Source organism: Tachypleus tridentatus, chromosome 7, assembly GCF_004210375.1.
Source record: "Tachypleus tridentatus isolate NWPU-2018 chromosome 7, ASM421037v1, whole genome shotgun sequence".
Classification (NCBI taxonomy): domain Eukaryota; kingdom Metazoa; phylum Arthropoda; class Merostomata; order Xiphosura; family Limulidae; genus Tachypleus; species Tachypleus tridentatus.
Window position 1 is genome coordinate 93,155,381 of NC_134831.1, and position 19,898 is coordinate 93,175,278.

General features: G+C 31.3%; 1 protein-coding gene across 3 annotated transcripts; it reads left to right on the forward strand.

Annotated features, from left to right (window-relative positions):
- Nucleotides 1-321: 321 nt before the first annotated feature.
- Nucleotides 322-10,577, forward strand: LOC143256204 (uncharacterized). Of its 3 annotated transcripts, none has more exons than XM_076513084.1 (6): nt 322-445; nt 856-1,004; nt 3,668-3,944; nt 4,953-5,102; nt 7,229-7,416; nt 9,367-10,577. In XM_076513084.1, the coding sequence occupies exons 2-6, from the start codon at nt 907-909 to the stop codon at nt 9,626-9,628; spliced, it is 975 nt and encodes a 324-aa protein (XP_076369199.1). In that variant the 5' UTR covers nt 322-445; nt 856-906; the 3' UTR covers nt 9,629-10,577. The 3 variants fall into 3 exon arrangements, with proteins under 3 accessions (XP_076369199.1, XP_076369197.1, XP_076369200.1); XM_076513082.1 differs by having other exon boundaries at nt 326-445; nt 7,223-7,416; XM_076513085.1 differs by lacking the exons at nt 322-445; nt 856-1,004 and adding an exon at nt 2,171-2,283 and having other exon boundaries at nt 7,223-7,416.
- Nucleotides 10,578-19,898: the final 9,321 nt, after the last annotated feature.

Sequence of the window (19,898 nt, forward strand, 5' to 3'; positions counted from 1 at the left end):
GTAATGATATAGTTAATATTTGAAAAATGAAATTGAGCGATAACTTCTTAATGATGAATTTTTGAAGTATGTATATTAGGCTTTACTAATTACTTATTTACCGTTATTCAGCCATTTAGTAAGTACTATTAGTCTTAAGTTTTCTTTCTTACTTCATTTATGCAAAATATGACCAGGTGATGCAATAATTATTTATTTTCACAATTTTAAATTCATTTTAGAGGATTACAGAAACTTAGGACCTCTTCTCGTAAATCTTCGTCAGTTACGATATTAGTTACATACTTATTTAGACGACACAATATTATGACTCTTGATTTGTTAAGTTTCATGTTATTTTCTTATAATTAAAGAATCTATTGCCAAAAGTCCTCATGTAAGAACAAATAACAGTTGGGTGTTCAGTTCTAAAAGTGTTAGGTGGTAATGTTCTATAGCTGTTTCGGTGAGTATTGCTTCCAATTTAATATTCATTAGGCCTAACATATTAAAATCGTTACTTATATTGCTGAGGCTTTAAGACTGTATTGGTTTAATTGAATAAAACCAATTATCTATTACCGAATGTTCTTTGATTTTCAGTTTTTAACCAACGAATCACATTAAAACACTGGTAAAGCAAAGTACCGCTCACAGCCAGATATTCTACAGTGTATGTGAATATTTCACCTTTACATGGAAAAACTATGAAACAAAGAGTCTCCCACCAGGTTTTGTAACCACTGTTGTAAACATAACATTTCGGTTTAATGGACAATAAAAACTACATTATGGTGGTTTGTGACTAGTGATATTCTTGTTTTGATTGGCAATTGTATTGTTTTTTGGATTGGAAGACTTTGTTCCTATTTGCAGGTCTTTCTTGGAAGCCCATCAGAAGGGGAACTTCACAGGGGAGATGTTATCATGAGGATAGGGGGTCGAGATGCTAATCGACTTACTCACCAAGAGGCTCATGACATCATTGTCAAATCTGGTAATACACTGAAGCTGGTTGTTCAGAGGTAAAGACAGAACTTTTTGGTTGAAACTATTTATTAACACCAGTAAATGGATGCCTACCAGAGATAAACTCAATAATTAACACCAGTACCTTAAAGTCTGCAAGACCCAAACACAAAGAATAGCCAAATAAAAGAATAACTGTTAACACCAGTACTTGAATGTCTACCAGAGTTAAACACAAATAATATTTATTAACACCAGTAGCTGAATGTTAACCAGAATTAAAAAAAATATCTGTTAACACTAGTACTTGATTTAAGAATAATTAGTTAAAGAAAAATAACATCCAAATAAAACAATATCTATTAACACCAGTATTTGAATGTCTACTATTAACACAAGTATTAGAGTGTTTGCTATTAACACCAGTATTTGAGTGTTTGCTAGGGTTACAGAAAATTAATATCCAGACTTGAAGATTTATGTGAGCCAATATATTCAGTCAGTCTTTTTACATATTTAAACGTTAAACACATGTAAAAAAATGTCACTTTCGTAAACTGGCAATATTCCCGTAACAATATCTACCTCCTCCACAAAACTGAATATTAATGATGAGCGACGTGTCATATTATATTAGAATAAAATTAAAAATGTTAAAGTACCACAGATGGGTACTTTAAAAATAAAAATATTAAAGTACCACAGAACGATACTTTAAACATAAAATTAAGAATATTGAAGTACCACAGAAAGATAGTTTAAACGTGAAGAAATTAAAATATTAAAGTACCACAGAAAGATACTTTAAACATAAAGTAATTTAAAATATTGAAGTAACCTGACGATGACGGAAGAAGGTCGAAACGTTGTTCGCTCTTCAATGTAAAATATTTTCTCAACCCAAACAACCGTTTTTGGATATATATTAGTATATGTTTGAATGTCTACTCCTGTCTGCTTACATTTTACCCTTGTTTTGACATTGTTTGGGACCGTAAACAGTCGACTTAATCGTGCTGGGTAAACATTGGTATAGAACACTTAATATTTCAAAAGTGTTTGGAGTGTCCTAATCGACTTAATTGAAGATACTTTTGTTTATAGTGTCGTTAGAAGACGCTTTCTGTGTTGCACATTTCATAAGCACTCGTACAAGTGCCTGCAGTTTATTATACTGTGAATGGTGTTGTTATTCTCACAAGTGGATAGTTTTTAACGTTACACGTAGACAGCGACGGGTTGTTCACAATATCTACTTGCTACCTCGCGAAGTGTAACAGTGTACCGTTGCGATAGTGAGTGTATAGCAGTCCGTGAACTGTTGTAGTTGTGACGGTGAGTACATATACATGTAACGTAAACTGTTACTATAATAAATATACAACATGAATTGTAATTTTTATGTTAATTTTATCTGACCAAATATTTAGTATTAGTATATTACTTAATTTAGATATGACCTGAAACTCTTTTAAGTATTGGGTAAAGCCTTGAGCAAATCCGACTTGTAATGTGTAATAAGTACCTCACTAGGTATTTAATACGTCACGTGGTATGTATCAAGTACTACACTCGGACATCTAATATATCATGTAATGTGAAACAAGTACCACACTAGGACATTTAACACATCTTGTGTAGTGTAACAAGTACCACATTAAGACATTTAATACATCTTGTGGAGTGTAACAAGTACCACACTAAGACATTTAATACATCTTGTGTAGTGTAACAACTACCACACTAAGACATTTAATACATCTTGTGTAGTGTAACAAGTACCACACTAAGACATTTATTACATCTTGTGGAGTGTAACAAGTACAACACTAAGACATTTAATACATCTTGTGGAGTGTAACAAGTACCACATTAAAACATTTAATACATCTTCTGTAGTGTAACAAGTACCACACTAAGACATTTAATACATCTTGTGTAGTGTAACAAGTACCACACTAAGACATTTAATACATCTTGTGGAGTGTAACAAGTACCACACTAAGACATTTAATACATCTTGTGGAGTGTAACAAGTACCACACTAAGACATTTAATACATCTTGTGTAGTGTAACAAGTACCACACTAAGACATTTAATACATCTTGTGGAGTGTAACAACTACCACACTAAGACATTTAATACATCTTGTGGAGTGTAACAAGTACCACACTGGAATATTCAATACAGTTTATGGTGTGTAATAAGTACCACATCAAGACATTCAATACATCTTGAGGTGTGTAATAACCACCATGCTGGAATATTCAGTAGAGCTAGTAGTGTGTAACAAGTACCATACCAGGACATGTAATACATCTTGTGGTGTGTAATAAGTACCATATCAGAATATTCACTACAGCTTGTGATGTGTAACAATTTCCAAATTGTTCAGGACTCACATCTGCTCTGTAGTGATATTCTCCCAGACTGTTAAGAACTATTACCAAAAGTATCTTGATTTTGTAGAGTAAGAGGTTGTATTTGTATAAAAAAAATATACCAAACGTTCACTTTGTCAGTTACAACAATTATGTATTTATTATTTAATTATGTATGTTACATTAGAGTTTCATGAGATTTGATTTGTCAATATATCTCTGTCTGTCAACCTGTTCACCAGCTACCCACACAACCGTCTATGCTTTGATTACGTACTTACATCATTGTATACAATAGGCCTGTAACTTAAATGTTGTTATATATTTTTTTCTTTAGGTTGGCAGGGGGAGCTTGTTCCTCTGTCACAACCCCCGGCACACCTAATCCTATGGACACTGGTCATCCTTTGGCCAATGCTGTTTCCCCTGCTTTTCAGCCCAAACCTGCAGGATTCTTCGTTTCTTCCACTCCAACGACCCCTATCGGTTTACCCACGACCAAAATAATTTCAGAATATCAAACACAACATCCTGAACCACAAACCTTTGCTGATTACGAACGACAAGAATATATGAACGAACAACAAAAGGAGCATGATATAATACAGAACCAGGTTTGTATATATCATACAAATGTTTATATCCTTATTATAGATATAATACAGAACCAGGTTTGTATATATCATACAAATGTTTATATCCTTATTATAGATATAATACAGAACCAGGTTTGTATATATCATACAAATGTTTATATCCTTATTATAGATATAATACAGAACCAGGTTTGTATATATCATACAGATGTTTATATCCTTATTATAGATATAATACAGAACCAGGTTTGTATATATCATACAAATGTTTATATCCTTATTATAGATATAATACAGAACCAGGTTTGTATATATCATACAAATGTTTATATCCTTATTATAGATATAATACAGAACCAGGTTTGTATATATCATACAGATGTTTATATCCTTATTATAGATATAATACAGAACCAGGTTTGTATATATCATACAGATGTTTATATCCTTATTATAGATATAACACATCAGGTTTGTACATTCTTTACAGCTGTTTATATCATGGGTATTCAGGGAGAAATGTTAGTTATCACAAAATAATTTGTTTATTTTGATGGCAAAATCTGTAAGATACCTGATTTCAAAACACAGAATAATAAGATTCACTCACATTTAACTTGAGAATTAGTGACTTAAGTTATATTTTTTTTGTTTAAGACATGAAACAAAATAGCTTTAATGAAGGTGATTTTATTGCCCGTGTTCACTAAGTTATTGTAGATGAAAATACAGAAGTACTGGTAGTATGATGTAGAAATTATTAATATAAGATATATTAGAGAAAATACCAGTGACATAGAATATGGCTATAGTGTTCCTTTTGTTTGCTAGTTTTATAATTATTTTATATATTCTATAATGTTTAGTCACAAAACTGTTGTTTTTTTTAATAAACCCTTCTTTACTTTAAGTAAACACACACAGAAAGTCAATTTTACTGCCTAACTTAAAAGACATGGCCTTCAAACCTTTTACTTCTCATGAATAGTAAGATATCAGATTAAGGCAATTCTAATTTCATGTCAGGCCTACCGAACAGTCCAGTTGGTCTTCCCTAAAGCCAAACCGAGACACGATATCCCCATTGGCTCATACCTTCGACATGTCCACGACCCAAATTGGAAGAAACCCACTCCATCTCCCAATCGTATATACGATGCCATGATGTTGGCTAAGGTAATGAATGAAGAACATAAGGGTTTTAGAATTCTTAGTAGTGAAATGGTAATATTAAACACTTGGAGCAAGATATGTGTTACTGATAACTATGTTTAACATATTACATGATGTTAGACACTTGGAACTAGATATGTGACACTTATAAGTATATTTAACATATATGATATTAGACATTTGGAACTAGATATGTGACACTGATAAGTATATTTAACATATATGATATTAGACATTTGGAGCTAGATATGTGACACTTATAAATATGTTTAACATATTACACGATATTAGACACTTGGAACTAGACATGTGGCACTGATAAGTATATTTAACATGTTACATGCTATTAGACATTAGGAATTAGATGTGTGACACTGATAAGTATATTTGACATATATGATATTAGACATTTGGAGCTAGATATGTGGCATTTATAAATATGTTTAACATATTACATGATATTAGACACTTGGAACTAGATATGCGACACTAATAAGTATATTTAACATATATGATATTAGACATTTGGAGCTAGATATGTGACACTTATAAATATGTTTAACATATCACATGATGTTAGACACTTGGAACTAGACATGTGGTACTGATAAGTATATTTAACATGTTACATGATATTAGACACTTGGAGCTAAATATGTAATACTGATAAATATATTTAACACGTTACATGATATTAGACATTAGGAAGTAGATGTGTCACACTGATAAGTATATTTAACATGTTACATGATGTTAGACATTAGGAACTAGATGTGTTACACTGATAAGTATATTTAACATGTTGCATGATATTAGACACTAGGAACTTGATGTGTCACACTGATAAGTATATTTAACATGTTGCATGATATTAGACACTAGGAACTAGATGTGTCACACTGATAAGTATATTTAACATGTTGCATGATATTAGACATTAGGAACTAGATGTGTTACACTGATAAGTATTTTTAACATGTTTTGCATGATATCAGACACTAGGAACTAGATGTGTCACACTGATAAGTATATTTAACATATCACATTATATTAAACACTTGGAACTAGACATGTGGCACTGATAAGTATATTTAACATGTTACGTGATATTAGACACTTGGAGCTAAATATGTAATGCTGATAAGTATATTTAACACGTTACATGATATTAGACATTAGGAACTAGATGTGTCACACTGATAAGTATATTTAACATGTTGCATGATATCAGACACTAGGAACTAGATGTGTCACACTGATAAGTATATTTAACATGTTACATGATATTAGACATTAGGAACTAGATGTGTCACACTGATAAGTATATTTAACATGTCACATGATATTAGACATTAGAACTAGATGTGTCACACTGATAAGTATATTTAACATGTTACATGATATTAGACATTAGAACTAGATGTGTCACACTGATAAGTATATTTAACATGTTGCATGATATTAGACACTAGGAACTAGATGTGTCACACTGATAAGTATATTTAACATGTTGCATGATATTAGACACTAGGAACTAGATGTGTCACACTGATAAGTATATTTAACATGTCACATGATATTAAACAACTGAAGCTAGGTATGTGACACTCATTTAGTATATTTAACATGTTGCATGATATTAGACATTTGGAGCTAGATATGTTACACTGATAAGTATATTTAACATATCACATTATATTAAACACCTGGATCTGGATATCAAATAGTAATCACTACATTTATGGTATTTTATGATAAACATTTATTTAGTTAGTGTAAATATTTTCTTCAAGTGTGGTTTTTGTGGAGAGACATAATTACAAATTACAGATGTGTTTTTAGTAATTATTTTGCTTTAGTCTCCATGCTGATGTCTTCTTTACTAAAATGTCCAAAAAACAATCACAGCTATTTCTTTATCAGTATGATTTAGTCTTCTGTTTATATGCTATTTAAAGTTTTTTTAAATAATATTTTGTACATTTCGTGTGTTTCTAGAACAATTTTTATCAAACAGATAAATCATTACATCTTCTTTCAACATTCCAAGCTTCTATGTATGTATATATCATTTTCAATTTAATTTTATAGTTAATATATTAGCAGTTAATGATCCAATCAAGGTGCAGGAAACTGTGAAAGGGGCTGGATTTTCACCCGCTTCTTTAAGCCCTGGTCGAACACCAACTCCTGATTCGGGAATTTCTGGTTCAAACTCGGGTTCTAAAGTCTTACATCGTCAGTATAATACACCAATCAACATGTACTCTAAACAATCTTTAGCCGATACTCTACAAGGCCAGACAGGAATTCTTTTGTAAGTAAAACATTTTGATCAAATACTTGTGCAAGAAAGTCATTTATTTCGTGGTGTTATACTACATACATTACCTTTATATGTCTAGTTCAGTTGTTACAAACATTTGTTTTACATCTCTAGTTCAGTTGTTACATACATTAGTTCTATACTGTGGTTCAGTTGCTACATACCTTAGTTCTATATCAGTAGTTCAGTTGTTACATACATTAGTTCTATATCTGCACTTCAGTTCTTACATACAATAGTTTTATATATCTAGTTCAGTTGTTACATACATTAGTTCTATACCTGCACTTCAGTTGTTACATACAATAGTTTTATATATCTAGTTCAGTTGTTACATACATTAGTTCTATATCTGTAGTTCAGTTGTTACATACCTTAGTTCTATATCTGTAGTTCAATTGTTACATTAGTTCTATATCTGCAGTTCAGTTGTTACATACAGTAGTTCTATATTTCTAGTTCAGTTGTTACATACATTAGTTCTATATCTGTAGTTCAGTTGTTACATTAGTTCTATATCTGTAGTTCAGTTGTTACATTAGTTCTATATCTGTGGTTCAGTTGTTACATACATTTGTTCTATATCTGTAGTTCAATTGTAACATTAGTTTTATATCTCTAGTTCAGTTACATTAGTTCTATATCTGTAGTTCAGTTGTTAAATACATTAGTTCTATACTATAGTTGTCACATACCTTAGTTCTATATCTGTAGTTCAGTTGTTACATACATCAGTTCTATATCTGTAGTTTAGTTGTTACATTAGTTCTATATCTGTAGTTTAGTTGTTACATTAGTTCTATGTCTGTAGTTCAGTTGTTGCATTAGTTCTATATCTGTAGTTCAGTTGTTACATTAGTTCTATATGTGTAGTTCAGTTGTTACATACCTTAGTTCTATATGTGTAGTTCCATTGTTACATACATTAGTTCTATATCTCTAGTTCAGTTGTTACATTAGTTCTATATCTCTAGTTCAGTTGTTACATTAGTTCTATATCTGTAGTTCAGTTGTTACATACCTTAGTTCTATATCTGTAGTTCAGTTGTTACATTAGTTCTATATCTGTAGTTCAGTTGTTACATTAGTTCTATATCTGTAGTTCAGTTGTTACATATTCTATATTTCTAGTTCAGTTGTTACATACATTTGTTCTGTACTTCAATTGTTACATACAGTAGTTCTATATCTCTAGTTCAGTTGTTACATACAGTAGTTCTATATCTCTAGTTCAGTTGTTACATACATTAGTTCTATATCTCTAGTTCAGTTGTTACATACATTAATATCAAAGTATTTTGAATTATTTAAAGTATTTATAGTTTCTAGTAAGGTTTGGATATGATACACGAACGTTCACACAGGCACATGCCCCGTAATGTTGGTTACACCTTCAAGTATTATGAAAACTATCATAAGTCGACAAACTGTATGTTTATTGCGAGAGACAATTCTCCATGTGTTTTAACAACATTCCTAACGTTACAAAGTCTGACAAGTAAGTCAGTGTATCGGTGGATACTGTGAGTTTATAACCAGTTCCTCACTTAATCAGGTTTGATGATGCTTGTAATTCTGAAAACCGAAACGCCATCACAAGTTGTTCACTTGACAAAGAACATTAGTCTGATACACTCTATAAACACTTGATAGAAATACAAGTATTTTTATTTAAAATTGTTTGTTTCGTCATCTCACCTAAGTCTCACGAGTTCTGTGCTACCTAAAACTTGGTTATATCTCTTCGTCAATACGGGTATTTTCCCCATAAAATGCAGGTTTGAAGACGTAGATAAACCTATACAACAGTAAGAAAAGAAACTATTTTTAGGCAGTTGCAAGTGAAAAGTGTTGTTTCATTCACAAAATATTTCACGATAACAGTAAGTTATGACCGTGACTGTATTTGTTGTCTGTGTAACTCTGCTTTACTTCTGCTAGTGGTCAAACAGGTACCAAGGCTGGCACCAAGATACAGAAAGCTTCTGACATCACCCTGTCTCCTACGTACCAGATGTTACAGCAAGAAGAAAGAAACAAACAACCAAAAGAGCATAAGCCGATTCATCACCAGCTGTACACAATTCCTGATTCTAAGAGTCATGACATTAATGCGTTTGGCATGCCCAAAGATAAGATCAACCAATCAGGCAGTTTTAACACATTGACGACCAAACTACTTACTGGCCAAAGCAGTTACTAGATGCGGTCGTGACTTCCCACAGTTCTGATGAAAAAAAAATGCCCATATTTGATTTATAATTCGATTTTAAGTCCGACAAAAGTTTTGAGATCCTGCATCTGGAATTTGCAATATGTGTACAATATCAAGTCCAAGCTCAGGTTGTTTAATATTTTACTTTATGAATGGTAATGATGTCCCCTTACGGTCAGAGTTCGGCCATATCATGTTCCTCTAATCGCCCATTCTGTTGTCTTTAGGTTTATTTATATATAGTACTCTAATCAAACTGGTATTATACCAATGTCTAATTCGATTTCTCACAACATGTCCAGTTCTACCAACGTCCCCGCCTCTGTAGTAAAACAACACAGTCACGTTAATTGAGCTGTGTCTAGTTAAAAAACAACAGGTGACCATCTAGTACTGTTAAAAGATACGTGATTACCGACTTAAAAATGGTAAATATACTTTATCCTTCCATTTTCTGGTTTTATGAAATATTTAGCGGTTTTTATAGTGGCTAGTTTAAGAACTAAAAACAAGACACTTTAGAGAGGTGCCATGCCTATTTTGGACTATCATGTTGGTAGAGAATGACCCCATGTACCGTAAGATCTGATCAGAACTGTGAGGAAATCACCGACATTAAAATTAGTAGTGTTTCTATCTGGTTGTTTTTTATCCCCACCCACTGCTGTCTGTGCTTTATATCAGTCAGTGTGTTGAAACGAACTGCTAGATACTATAATCTACCGGTAGAATTTGCTCCAAAGTTCTTCCCAAATAGTAACTCCACGTTAGACACAGGTGGCGCTGTATCGCGTATCGGAGCCCTGCTTTCGAACAGTGCCAAGAAGTGATTTAAGTTCAAATTTCTTTATATATTTTAGGATATTTTTGATGACTTGAATCGTACAAGTCTATGTTCATTATTTCAAAACCTAATAAAAACTTTTGGTGTGGAAAACTCGTTTGTTGTTGGTTTTTACCAGCTCTGGACATTATACTCAAATCATTCGATTTCACTAGGGGCGTTTCTCTCGCAATCTGAGGGTCGCGGGTTCGAACCTTCGTTCAGCCAAACGTATTAGCTCCTTCAGCCGTGGAGGTGTTATAATGGGATATCAATCCTAATATTCGTTGGTCAATAAGTAGATCAAGAGTTGGCAGTGAGAATTGTTACGTATTATAATTTATCTCGGACGAGTCTATGATTTATTATGTTACATATTACAATTTGAAATAGTTTGAAACTTTAATTTTAATTTAGAAGCTAATTGAATGTCGATATGAGTTAAATTTATAATATCTGCCAACAAGAATGAGGTACACACTTTTCTTTCTTAACATAAATATATTTTAATATGCAAACAACAATACAATTTATAATAATTGTTATTTCAAATAAAGACTTGTATATAAAAGTTTTACAAACAATATCAAGTCTTCTCTCCGTTCTGAAAGTGAATATTTTATCGACACTTCACAGAGAGCGAATTAATTCTATGTTGGTACACAGGTACACTTCTCTTGACGGGAAAACTAGGTAGCTCTCTCATCTTGGCTGGTGTCATGCCGTTTACAAGCTGACTTTTCTTCGACGAAGCTGTTTAATGTCTTCGCAGAAACACTAACGTCTGATGTTAATCCACTGAAGTTAAACAGTTTGTAATGTTTGAAATCTATAAACGTTCCAGATCAAGTATCTGTAGTTTCCTGATTAATAAGCGTTTATCACAGTTATAGCCTCCGAGGTTTATAGTGTATTAACTATAGCAAAACTAACTATGATACTCTGTCTCTTGGGGCCTCGGTTTATAAACGCTAAGACGAGGTTCTAGAAAGTTCAATTAACAACAATACTGGCAGTAACTAGTATTTCACTTACACACATAGTACGTGATTGAGTCTTATATTCGAGAGTATTTTCTATAAATTAGTGAACAGGCGGAAATTTCGCAATACACATTTAACAGTACAGGTTACATGCATTTCTAAATATATATTTAACTAAAACTAACATCAGTATTAAAATAAATACATAACATTAAATCAGTTACATGGTGATGATTAGTTACTTTCCCTCTAGTCTCACACTGTTAAGTTAGAAACGAGTACCCCTCGTGTAGCTGTGAGCGAAATTCAAAATAAAACAAACATGGTGGTTAGAGTATAAATAGCCACCCATGAAGTTTTGAGCCTAACAACAAAACATAGAAACAAACACGTCAATAGCTGTTCAAATAATATATTTGACTCAGTCAATGACAACACACTTACTGATTTAGTTTCTTTTTAATTAAAATTAAAAACTAGGTTTTTTTAAACTTCGCGCATAGCTACACGAGGGCTATCTGCGCTAGCCGTCCCTAATTTAGCAGTGTAAGACCACAGGGAAGGCAGCTAGTCATCACCATCCACTGCCAATTCTGGGGCTACTCTTTTACCAACGAATAGTGGGATTGACCGTAATTATAACGCCCCCACGGCTGAAAAAGCGAAAAATCTTTCGTGAGACGGGAATTCGAACCAGCGACCCTCAGTTTATGAGTGGAGTGCCTTAACCACCTGGTTATGCCGGGCCTCTAAACACTGAATATTGAAACTGGAATATTAGCGTTATAGGCCTTTAGACTCACCACTATACTGGGCTCGAACTTCTGAGTTTTTTCACTTGAAGATGTGTGCCCGTGTTCATAAATAATACAATAAATCTTGGGATATATCTACAAAACCGTGTTGACTCTTATGAAGCGGATTACACAGCTCAGGATACTGTTGACGTGACGAGACATTTATTATTAATAATCGATTTCTATGATTTAAACTTTTGATATTTGTATGAAATGGTATTTAAACTTTGAAAATACTTGCTGATGACATCAAAATTTTCATGAGAATTATATTTTATTTTCGATTATTTTAGCCCCCCCCCCATCGAGTAAGCTATAAGTTTAGGAGCTATAATGCCAAAATCCGACGTTTGATCCAAGTAGTTCACAAAGTACAGTTAGCCTATTGTGTAGCTTTTCGCTAAAGCAAACATTTTATAGTAATTTTGTAAGTAATTGAATTAGTTAATGATATTAAAACAAAGACCTCATAACTACAGGAAATGTTTGTTAATTCATGATATTAAAACAGACCTTATAACTACAGGAAATGTTTGTTAATTAATGATATTAAAACAGACCTTATAACTACAAGAAATGTTTGTTAATTAATGATATTAAAACAAAGACCTTATAACTACAGGAAATGTTTGTTAATTAATGATATTAAAACAGACCTTATAACTACAGGAAATGTTTGTTAATTAATGATATTAAAACAGACCTTATAACTACAGGAAATGTTTGTTAATTAATGATATTAAAACAAAGACCTTATAACTACAGGAAATGTTTGTTAATTAACGATATTAAAACAAAGTCCTTATAACTACAGGAAATGTTTGTTAATTAATGATATTAAAACAAAGACCTTATAACTACAGGAAATGTTTGTTAATTAATGATATTAAAACAGACCTTATAACTACAGGAAATGTTTGTCAATTAATGATATTAAAACAAAGACCTATAACTACAGGAAATGTTTGTTAATTAATGATATTAAAACAGACCTTATAAACTACAGGAAATGTTTGTTAATTAATGATATTAAAACAAAGACCTTATAACTATAGGAAATGTTTGTTAATTAATGATATTAAAACAAAGACCTTATAACTATAGGAAATGTTTGTTAATTAATGATATTAAAACAAACACCTTATAACTACAGGAAATATTTGTTAATTAATGATATTAAAACAAAGACCTTATAACTACAGGAAATGTTTGTTAATTAATGATATTAAAATAAAGACCTTATAACTACAGGAAATGTTTGTTAATTAATGATATTAAAACAGACCTTATTACTACAGGAAATGTTTGTTAATTAATGATATTAAAACAAAGACCTTATAACTACAGGAAATGTTTGTTAATTAATGATATTAAAACAGACCTTATAACTACAGGAAATGTTTGTCAATTAATGATATTAAAACAAAGACTTTATAACTACAGGAAATGTTTGTTAATTAATGATATTAAAACAGACCTTATAACTACAGGAAATGTTTGTTAATTAATGATATTAAAACAGACCTTATAAACTACAGGAAATGTTTGTTAATTAATGATATTAAAACAAAGACCTTATAACTATAGGAAATGTTTGTTAATTAATGATATTAAAACAAAGACCTTATAACTATAGGAAATGTTTGTTAATTAATGATATTAAAACAAACACCTTATAACTACAGGAAATGTTTGTTAATTAATGATATTAAAACAAAGACCTTATAACTACAGGAAATGTTTGTTAATTAATGATATTAAAATAAAGACCTTATAACTACAGGAAATGTTTGTTAATTAATGATATTAAAACAGACCTTATTACTACAGGAAATGTTTGTTAATTAATGATATTAAAACAAAGACCTTATAACTACAGGAAATGTTTGTTAATTAATGATATTAAAACAGACCTTATAACTACAGGAAATGTTTGTCAATTAATGATATTAAAACAAAGACTTTATAACTACAGGAAATGTTTGTTAATTAATGATATTAAAACAGACCTTATAACTACAGGAAATGTTTGTTAATTAATGATATTAAAACAAAGACCTTATAACTATAGGAAATGTTTGTTAATTAATGATATTAAAACAAAGACCTTATAACTATAGGAAATGTTTGTTAATTAATGATATTAAAACAAACACCTTATTATAACTACAGGAAATGTTTGTTAATTAATGATATTAAAACAAAGACCTTATAACTACAGGAAATGTTTGTTAATTAATGATATTAAAATAAAGACCTTATAACTACAGGAAATGTTTGTTAATTAATGATATTAAAACAGACCTTATTACTACAGGAAATGTTTGTTAATTAATGATATTAAAACAAAGACCTTATAACTACAGGAAATGTTTGTTAATTAACGATATTAAAACAAAGACCTTATAACTACAGGAAATGTTTGTTAATTAACGATATTAAAACAAAGACCTTATAACTACAGGAAATGTTTGTTAATTAACGATATTAAAACAAAGACCTCATAACTACAGGAAATGTTTGTAAATTAATGATATTAAAACAGACCTTATAACTACAGGAAATGTTTGTTAATTAATGATATTAAAACAGACCTTATAACTACAGGAAATGTTTGTTCGTGTTCCCAAACATTCGTTTTACAGTTTGACATTTATAACACACATAGCACAACACTAGATGACTGTGTAGTCATTACAAACGAAATCCAAACTGCGAGATATTTGTTACGGAAGGTGTTTAACAAAACAATGTAAAATTCTACTGATATTGTGTTTAACTATTCGTAAACTTTTGTGATTTTTGTCGTCAATTCCATGATATCCGTTGAGAGCAACAGCGAGGCTAGGCCATAAACTTCGAAGTCCATACACTTCGGTTGAAACACAATCACAGTCATAAAACTGTATCTCCAATGTTCAACATTACGTATAACGGCAATTTCGTATTTGATATGTTAATCAAAGAATGTATATCCTTAAACGGCGGCCATCATTGATTGATTCTACCATCTACTATATTATCGCTGTTTAAAATAGATTATATGTTTTAAAACAGCTTTTGATACTCAAGTGTAAAAACATAATTTTATGTAAAATATTAAGTGTTTTTTATTGTATTTTTGTTTCTGGATAGTTACTTTTAGTTATACAATAATACTGTTGGTTAAGTTTATCTTTCACTCGATTAAATTACGTTTCTCAATAGTTTCGTTTTTACTTAAATCAATGTTTATAAGTATTATTTTATTACAAGTTTCAGCTTTTTGGACGTTTCGATCACTGGGTCGATCATTCTAAAGTACAAAATGACCGAAACGTCGTACTTTCTTTACTGTAAAAACTTGAATCAATAATAAACAATTATCAGTTGTTGTACTTAGTTATTATTTTATTTTTTTACCTTACGATGACCCAATGAAACGTTGCATGGCCATATTTATATATCTATAAATAATAAACATATCACGAGATAGAACTGTTAATCTTTGGAATGGTTCAAAGCTATCACCATGTTGGATCTACAGAAATGTAAGCTTCAGTACCATACCATTGTTGCAAAGTTTACGATATTGTTGTTGAGGCTGATTTTAAACAATTGAGTGACAAGTTATGTTTCCATCAACACCCAAGTTTTGGCTTTGTTCCAATAAAGTGGTTAGGCCTAGCTTGGAGTAATTCAACCCGTGGTACAACACCCACAGAGAATATTCATCCCAAGTTCATCTCTAGTTCACAAGAAACTAGATGTTGCCTTATCAGGTTAAGTATGTGTGTTTGTTTTCTTATAGCTAAGTCCCATTGGGCTATCTTCCGAGTCCTTCGAGGAGAATCTAAGAGAGGTTAGGAATACTGAGCACTTCAAGTTAATTTATTGCAACGTTGTGAAAATAATTTAATGTGTAGAAACACAGCATGGAAGTAAAGCGATGCTTTTAATTAAAAAAAAAATCGTAATGTACAAAACGAGCTGGTACACAGGATTTAAAAAATCGTAATGTACAAAACGAGCTGGAACACAGGATTTAAACAAGAAATACGTAATGTACAAAACGAACTGGTACACAGAATTTAAACAAAAAATCGTAATGTACAAAACGAACTGGTACACAGAATTTAAACAAAAAATCGTAATGTACAAAACGAACTGGTACACAGAATTTAAACAAGAAATACGTAATGTACAAAACGAACTGGTACACAGAATTTAAACAAAAAATCGTAATGTACAAAACGAAGTGGTACACAGGATTTAAACAAAAAATACGTAATGTACAAAACGAACTGGTATACAGAATTTAAAAAAATCGTAATGTACAAAACGAGCTGGAACACAGGATTTAAACAAGAAATACGTAATGTACAAAACGAACTGGTACACAGAATTTAAACAAAAAATCGTAATGTACAAAACGAACTGGTACACAGAATTTAAACAAGAAATACGTAATGTACAAAACGAACTGGTACACAGAATTTAAACAAAAAATCGTAATGTACAAAACGAAGTGGTACACAGGATTTAAACAAAAAATACGTAATGTACAAAACGAACTGGTATACAGAATTTAAAAAAATCGTAATGTACAAAACGAGCTGGAACACAGGATTTAAACAAGAAATACGTAATGTACAAAACGAACTGGTACACAGAATTTAAACAAAAAATCGTAATGTACAAAACGAACTGGTACACAGAATTTAAACAAGAAATACGTAATGTACAAAACGAACTGGTACACAGAATTTAAACAAAAAATCGTAATGTACAAAACGAAGTGGTACACAGGATTTAAACAAAAAATACGTAATGTACAAAACGAACTGGTATACAGAATTTAAAAAAAATCGTAATGTACAAAACGAGCTGGAACACAGGATTTAAACAAGAAATACGTAATGTACAAAACGAACTGGTACACAGAATTTAAACAAAAAATCGTAATGTACAAAACGAACTGGTACACAGAATTTAAACAAAAAATCGTAATGTACAAAAAAGAACTGGTACACAGGACTTAAACAAGAAATACGTAATGTACAAAACGAACTGGTACACAGAATTTAAACAAAAAATCGTAATGTACAAAATGAACTGGTACACAGGATTTAAACAAAAAATCGTAATGTACAAAACGAACTGGTACACAGGATTTAAACAAGAAATACGTAATGTACAAAACGAACTGGTATACAGAATTTAAACAAAAAAATCGTAATGTACAAAACGAACTGGTACACAGAATTTAAACAAAAAATCGTAATGTACAAAACGAACTGGTACACAGGATTTAAACAAGAAATACGTAATGTACAAAACGAACTGGTATACAGAATTTAAACAATAAATCGTAATGTACAAAACGAACTGGTACACAGAATTTAAACAAAAGAATCGTAATATACAAAACGAACTGGTACACAGAATTTAAACAAGAAATAGGTAATGTACAAAACGAACTGGTATACAGAATTTAAACAAAAAAAATCGTAATGTACAAAACGAACTGGTACACAGGATTTAAACAAAAAATCGTAATGTACAAAACGAACTGGTATACAGAATTTAAACAAAAAAATCGTAATGTACAAAACGAACTGGTACACAGGATTTAAACAAAAAATCGTAATGTACAAACGAACTGGTACACAGAATTTAACCAAAAAATCGTAATATACAAAACGAACTGGTACACAGGATTTAAACAAGAAATCGTAATGTACAAAACGAACTGGTACACAGAATTTAAACAAAAAAATCGTAATGTACAAAACGAACTGGTACACAGAATTTAAACAAAAAATCGTGATGTACAAAACGAACTGGTACACAGGATTTAAACAAGAAATACGTAATGTACAAAACGAACTGGTATACAGAATTTAAACAAAAAAATCGTAATGTACAAAACGAACTGGAACACAGGATTTAAACAAAAAATCGTAATGTACAAAACGAACTGGTACAGAGAATTTAAACAAAAAAATCGTAATATACAAAACGAAGTGGTACACAGGATTTAAACAAGAAATCGTAATGTACAAAACGAACTGGTACACAGGATTTAAACAAAAAATCGTAATGTACAAAACGAACTGGTACACAGAATTTAAACAAAAAAATCGTAATGTACAAAACGAACTGGTACACAGGATTTAAACAAAAAAATCGTAATGTACAAAACGAACTGGTACACAGGATTTAAACAAAAAAATCGTAATTTACAAAACGAACTGGTACACAGGATTTAAACAAAAACACCGTAATGTACAAAACGAACTGGTACACAGAATTTAAACAAAAAATCGTAATGTACAAAACAAACTGGTACACAGAATTTAAACAAAAAAATCGTAATGTACAAAACGAACTGGTACACAGGATTTAAACAAAAAAATCGTAATGTACAAAACGAACTGGTACACAGGATTTAAACAAAAAATCGTAATGTACAAAACGAACTGGTACACAGAATTTAAACAAAAAAATCGTAATGTACAAAACGAACTGGTACACAGGATTTAAACAAAATTCGTAATGTAGAAAACGAACTGGAACACAGAATTTAAACAAAAAATTGTTTTAAATTCAGAACAGATAAACTGCTACGGTATGATTCACCGACATGTTTAAAACATCCAAACCACGCAGTATCTTTTGGTCCCCTAAACTGTCAACTTTTGTTAACTGAGGGACCGTTTCTGACGGGTTCGACACTCATGTCCCTCAAAACATGATTGCTCTTTCTTTCAGCCGTGGGGGCATTATAATGCGACGGTCAATCCCGCTATTCATTGATAAAAGAGTTGGCGGTGCTCGTAACATTTACTCGGATGTTCTTATCTTCCAGTTTTCGAGATATGCGCACGGATATATAGATAGACACACACGCATACACAAAAACTCGGTTTAAAATACCTTCTCCTTCTCAGGGGGTGGTGGTGATTAGAATCGGGTTAACGTAAGAACCAGAAAACATAAGAACGTGTGAGGTCTTAGTGTTTGAATTGCTGTTTCTATGCAAGGTTTGATATGTTTTGTGTAATTTCGTTTTACGTAAGAGGAACCCAGTCAAGATTACGTCAACCGATACATTTACTCTAAGGTCATTCAAAGTGTCTTTAGAATCGTGAAGAATAGCGGAAGTTTCTTGAACAATCATCTGTAGATATTATGTGTGTTCTATGTTGTTGTTTGTATCTGACAGCTGAAATAAACAGTGTGTTCTATGTTTTTGTTTGTATCTGACAGCTGAAATAAACAGTGTGTTCTATGTTGTTGTTTGTATCTGACAGTTGAAATAAACAGTGTTTTCTATGTTGTTGTTTGTATCTGACAGTTGAAATAAACAGTGTGTTATATGTTGTTTGTATCTGACAGCTGAAATAAACATTTAACACTTTTTTACTTCCAACAAGAAAGTAACCATGAATGTTTTACTGTGTGAACTTCTTTCCATAAATTTAGTCGTAAAACGCTTACAGTATTTTACGCCATGTAAAATGTTACATCATGGAAGACACCCTAATTTTGGAAAGACAATTCTAAGAAAAATATATTTTGACTCAACAACCAACACTTTGATGGATGAATCGTTGGCTTTTTTCAACCTGCTGAGTAAATATAGTCAAATAAATTATATCATTCACAGTAAG

Excerpts from the sequence above, each read along its gene's own strand:
- LOC143256204 (XM_076513082.1), top strand. The coding sequence starts at position 907 with ATGAGGATAGGGGGTCGAGATGCTAATCGACTTACTCACCAAGAGGCT. Across the intron at positions 1,005-3,667 it reads CTGAAGCTGGTTGTTCAGAG|GTTGGCAGGGGGAGCTTGTT; the intron begins GTAAAGACAGAA and ends TTTTTTCTTTAG. Across the intron at positions 7,417-9,366 it reads GGCCAGACAGGAATTCTTTT|TGGTCAAACAGGTACCAAGG; the intron begins GTAAGTAAAACA and ends TACTTCTGCTAG.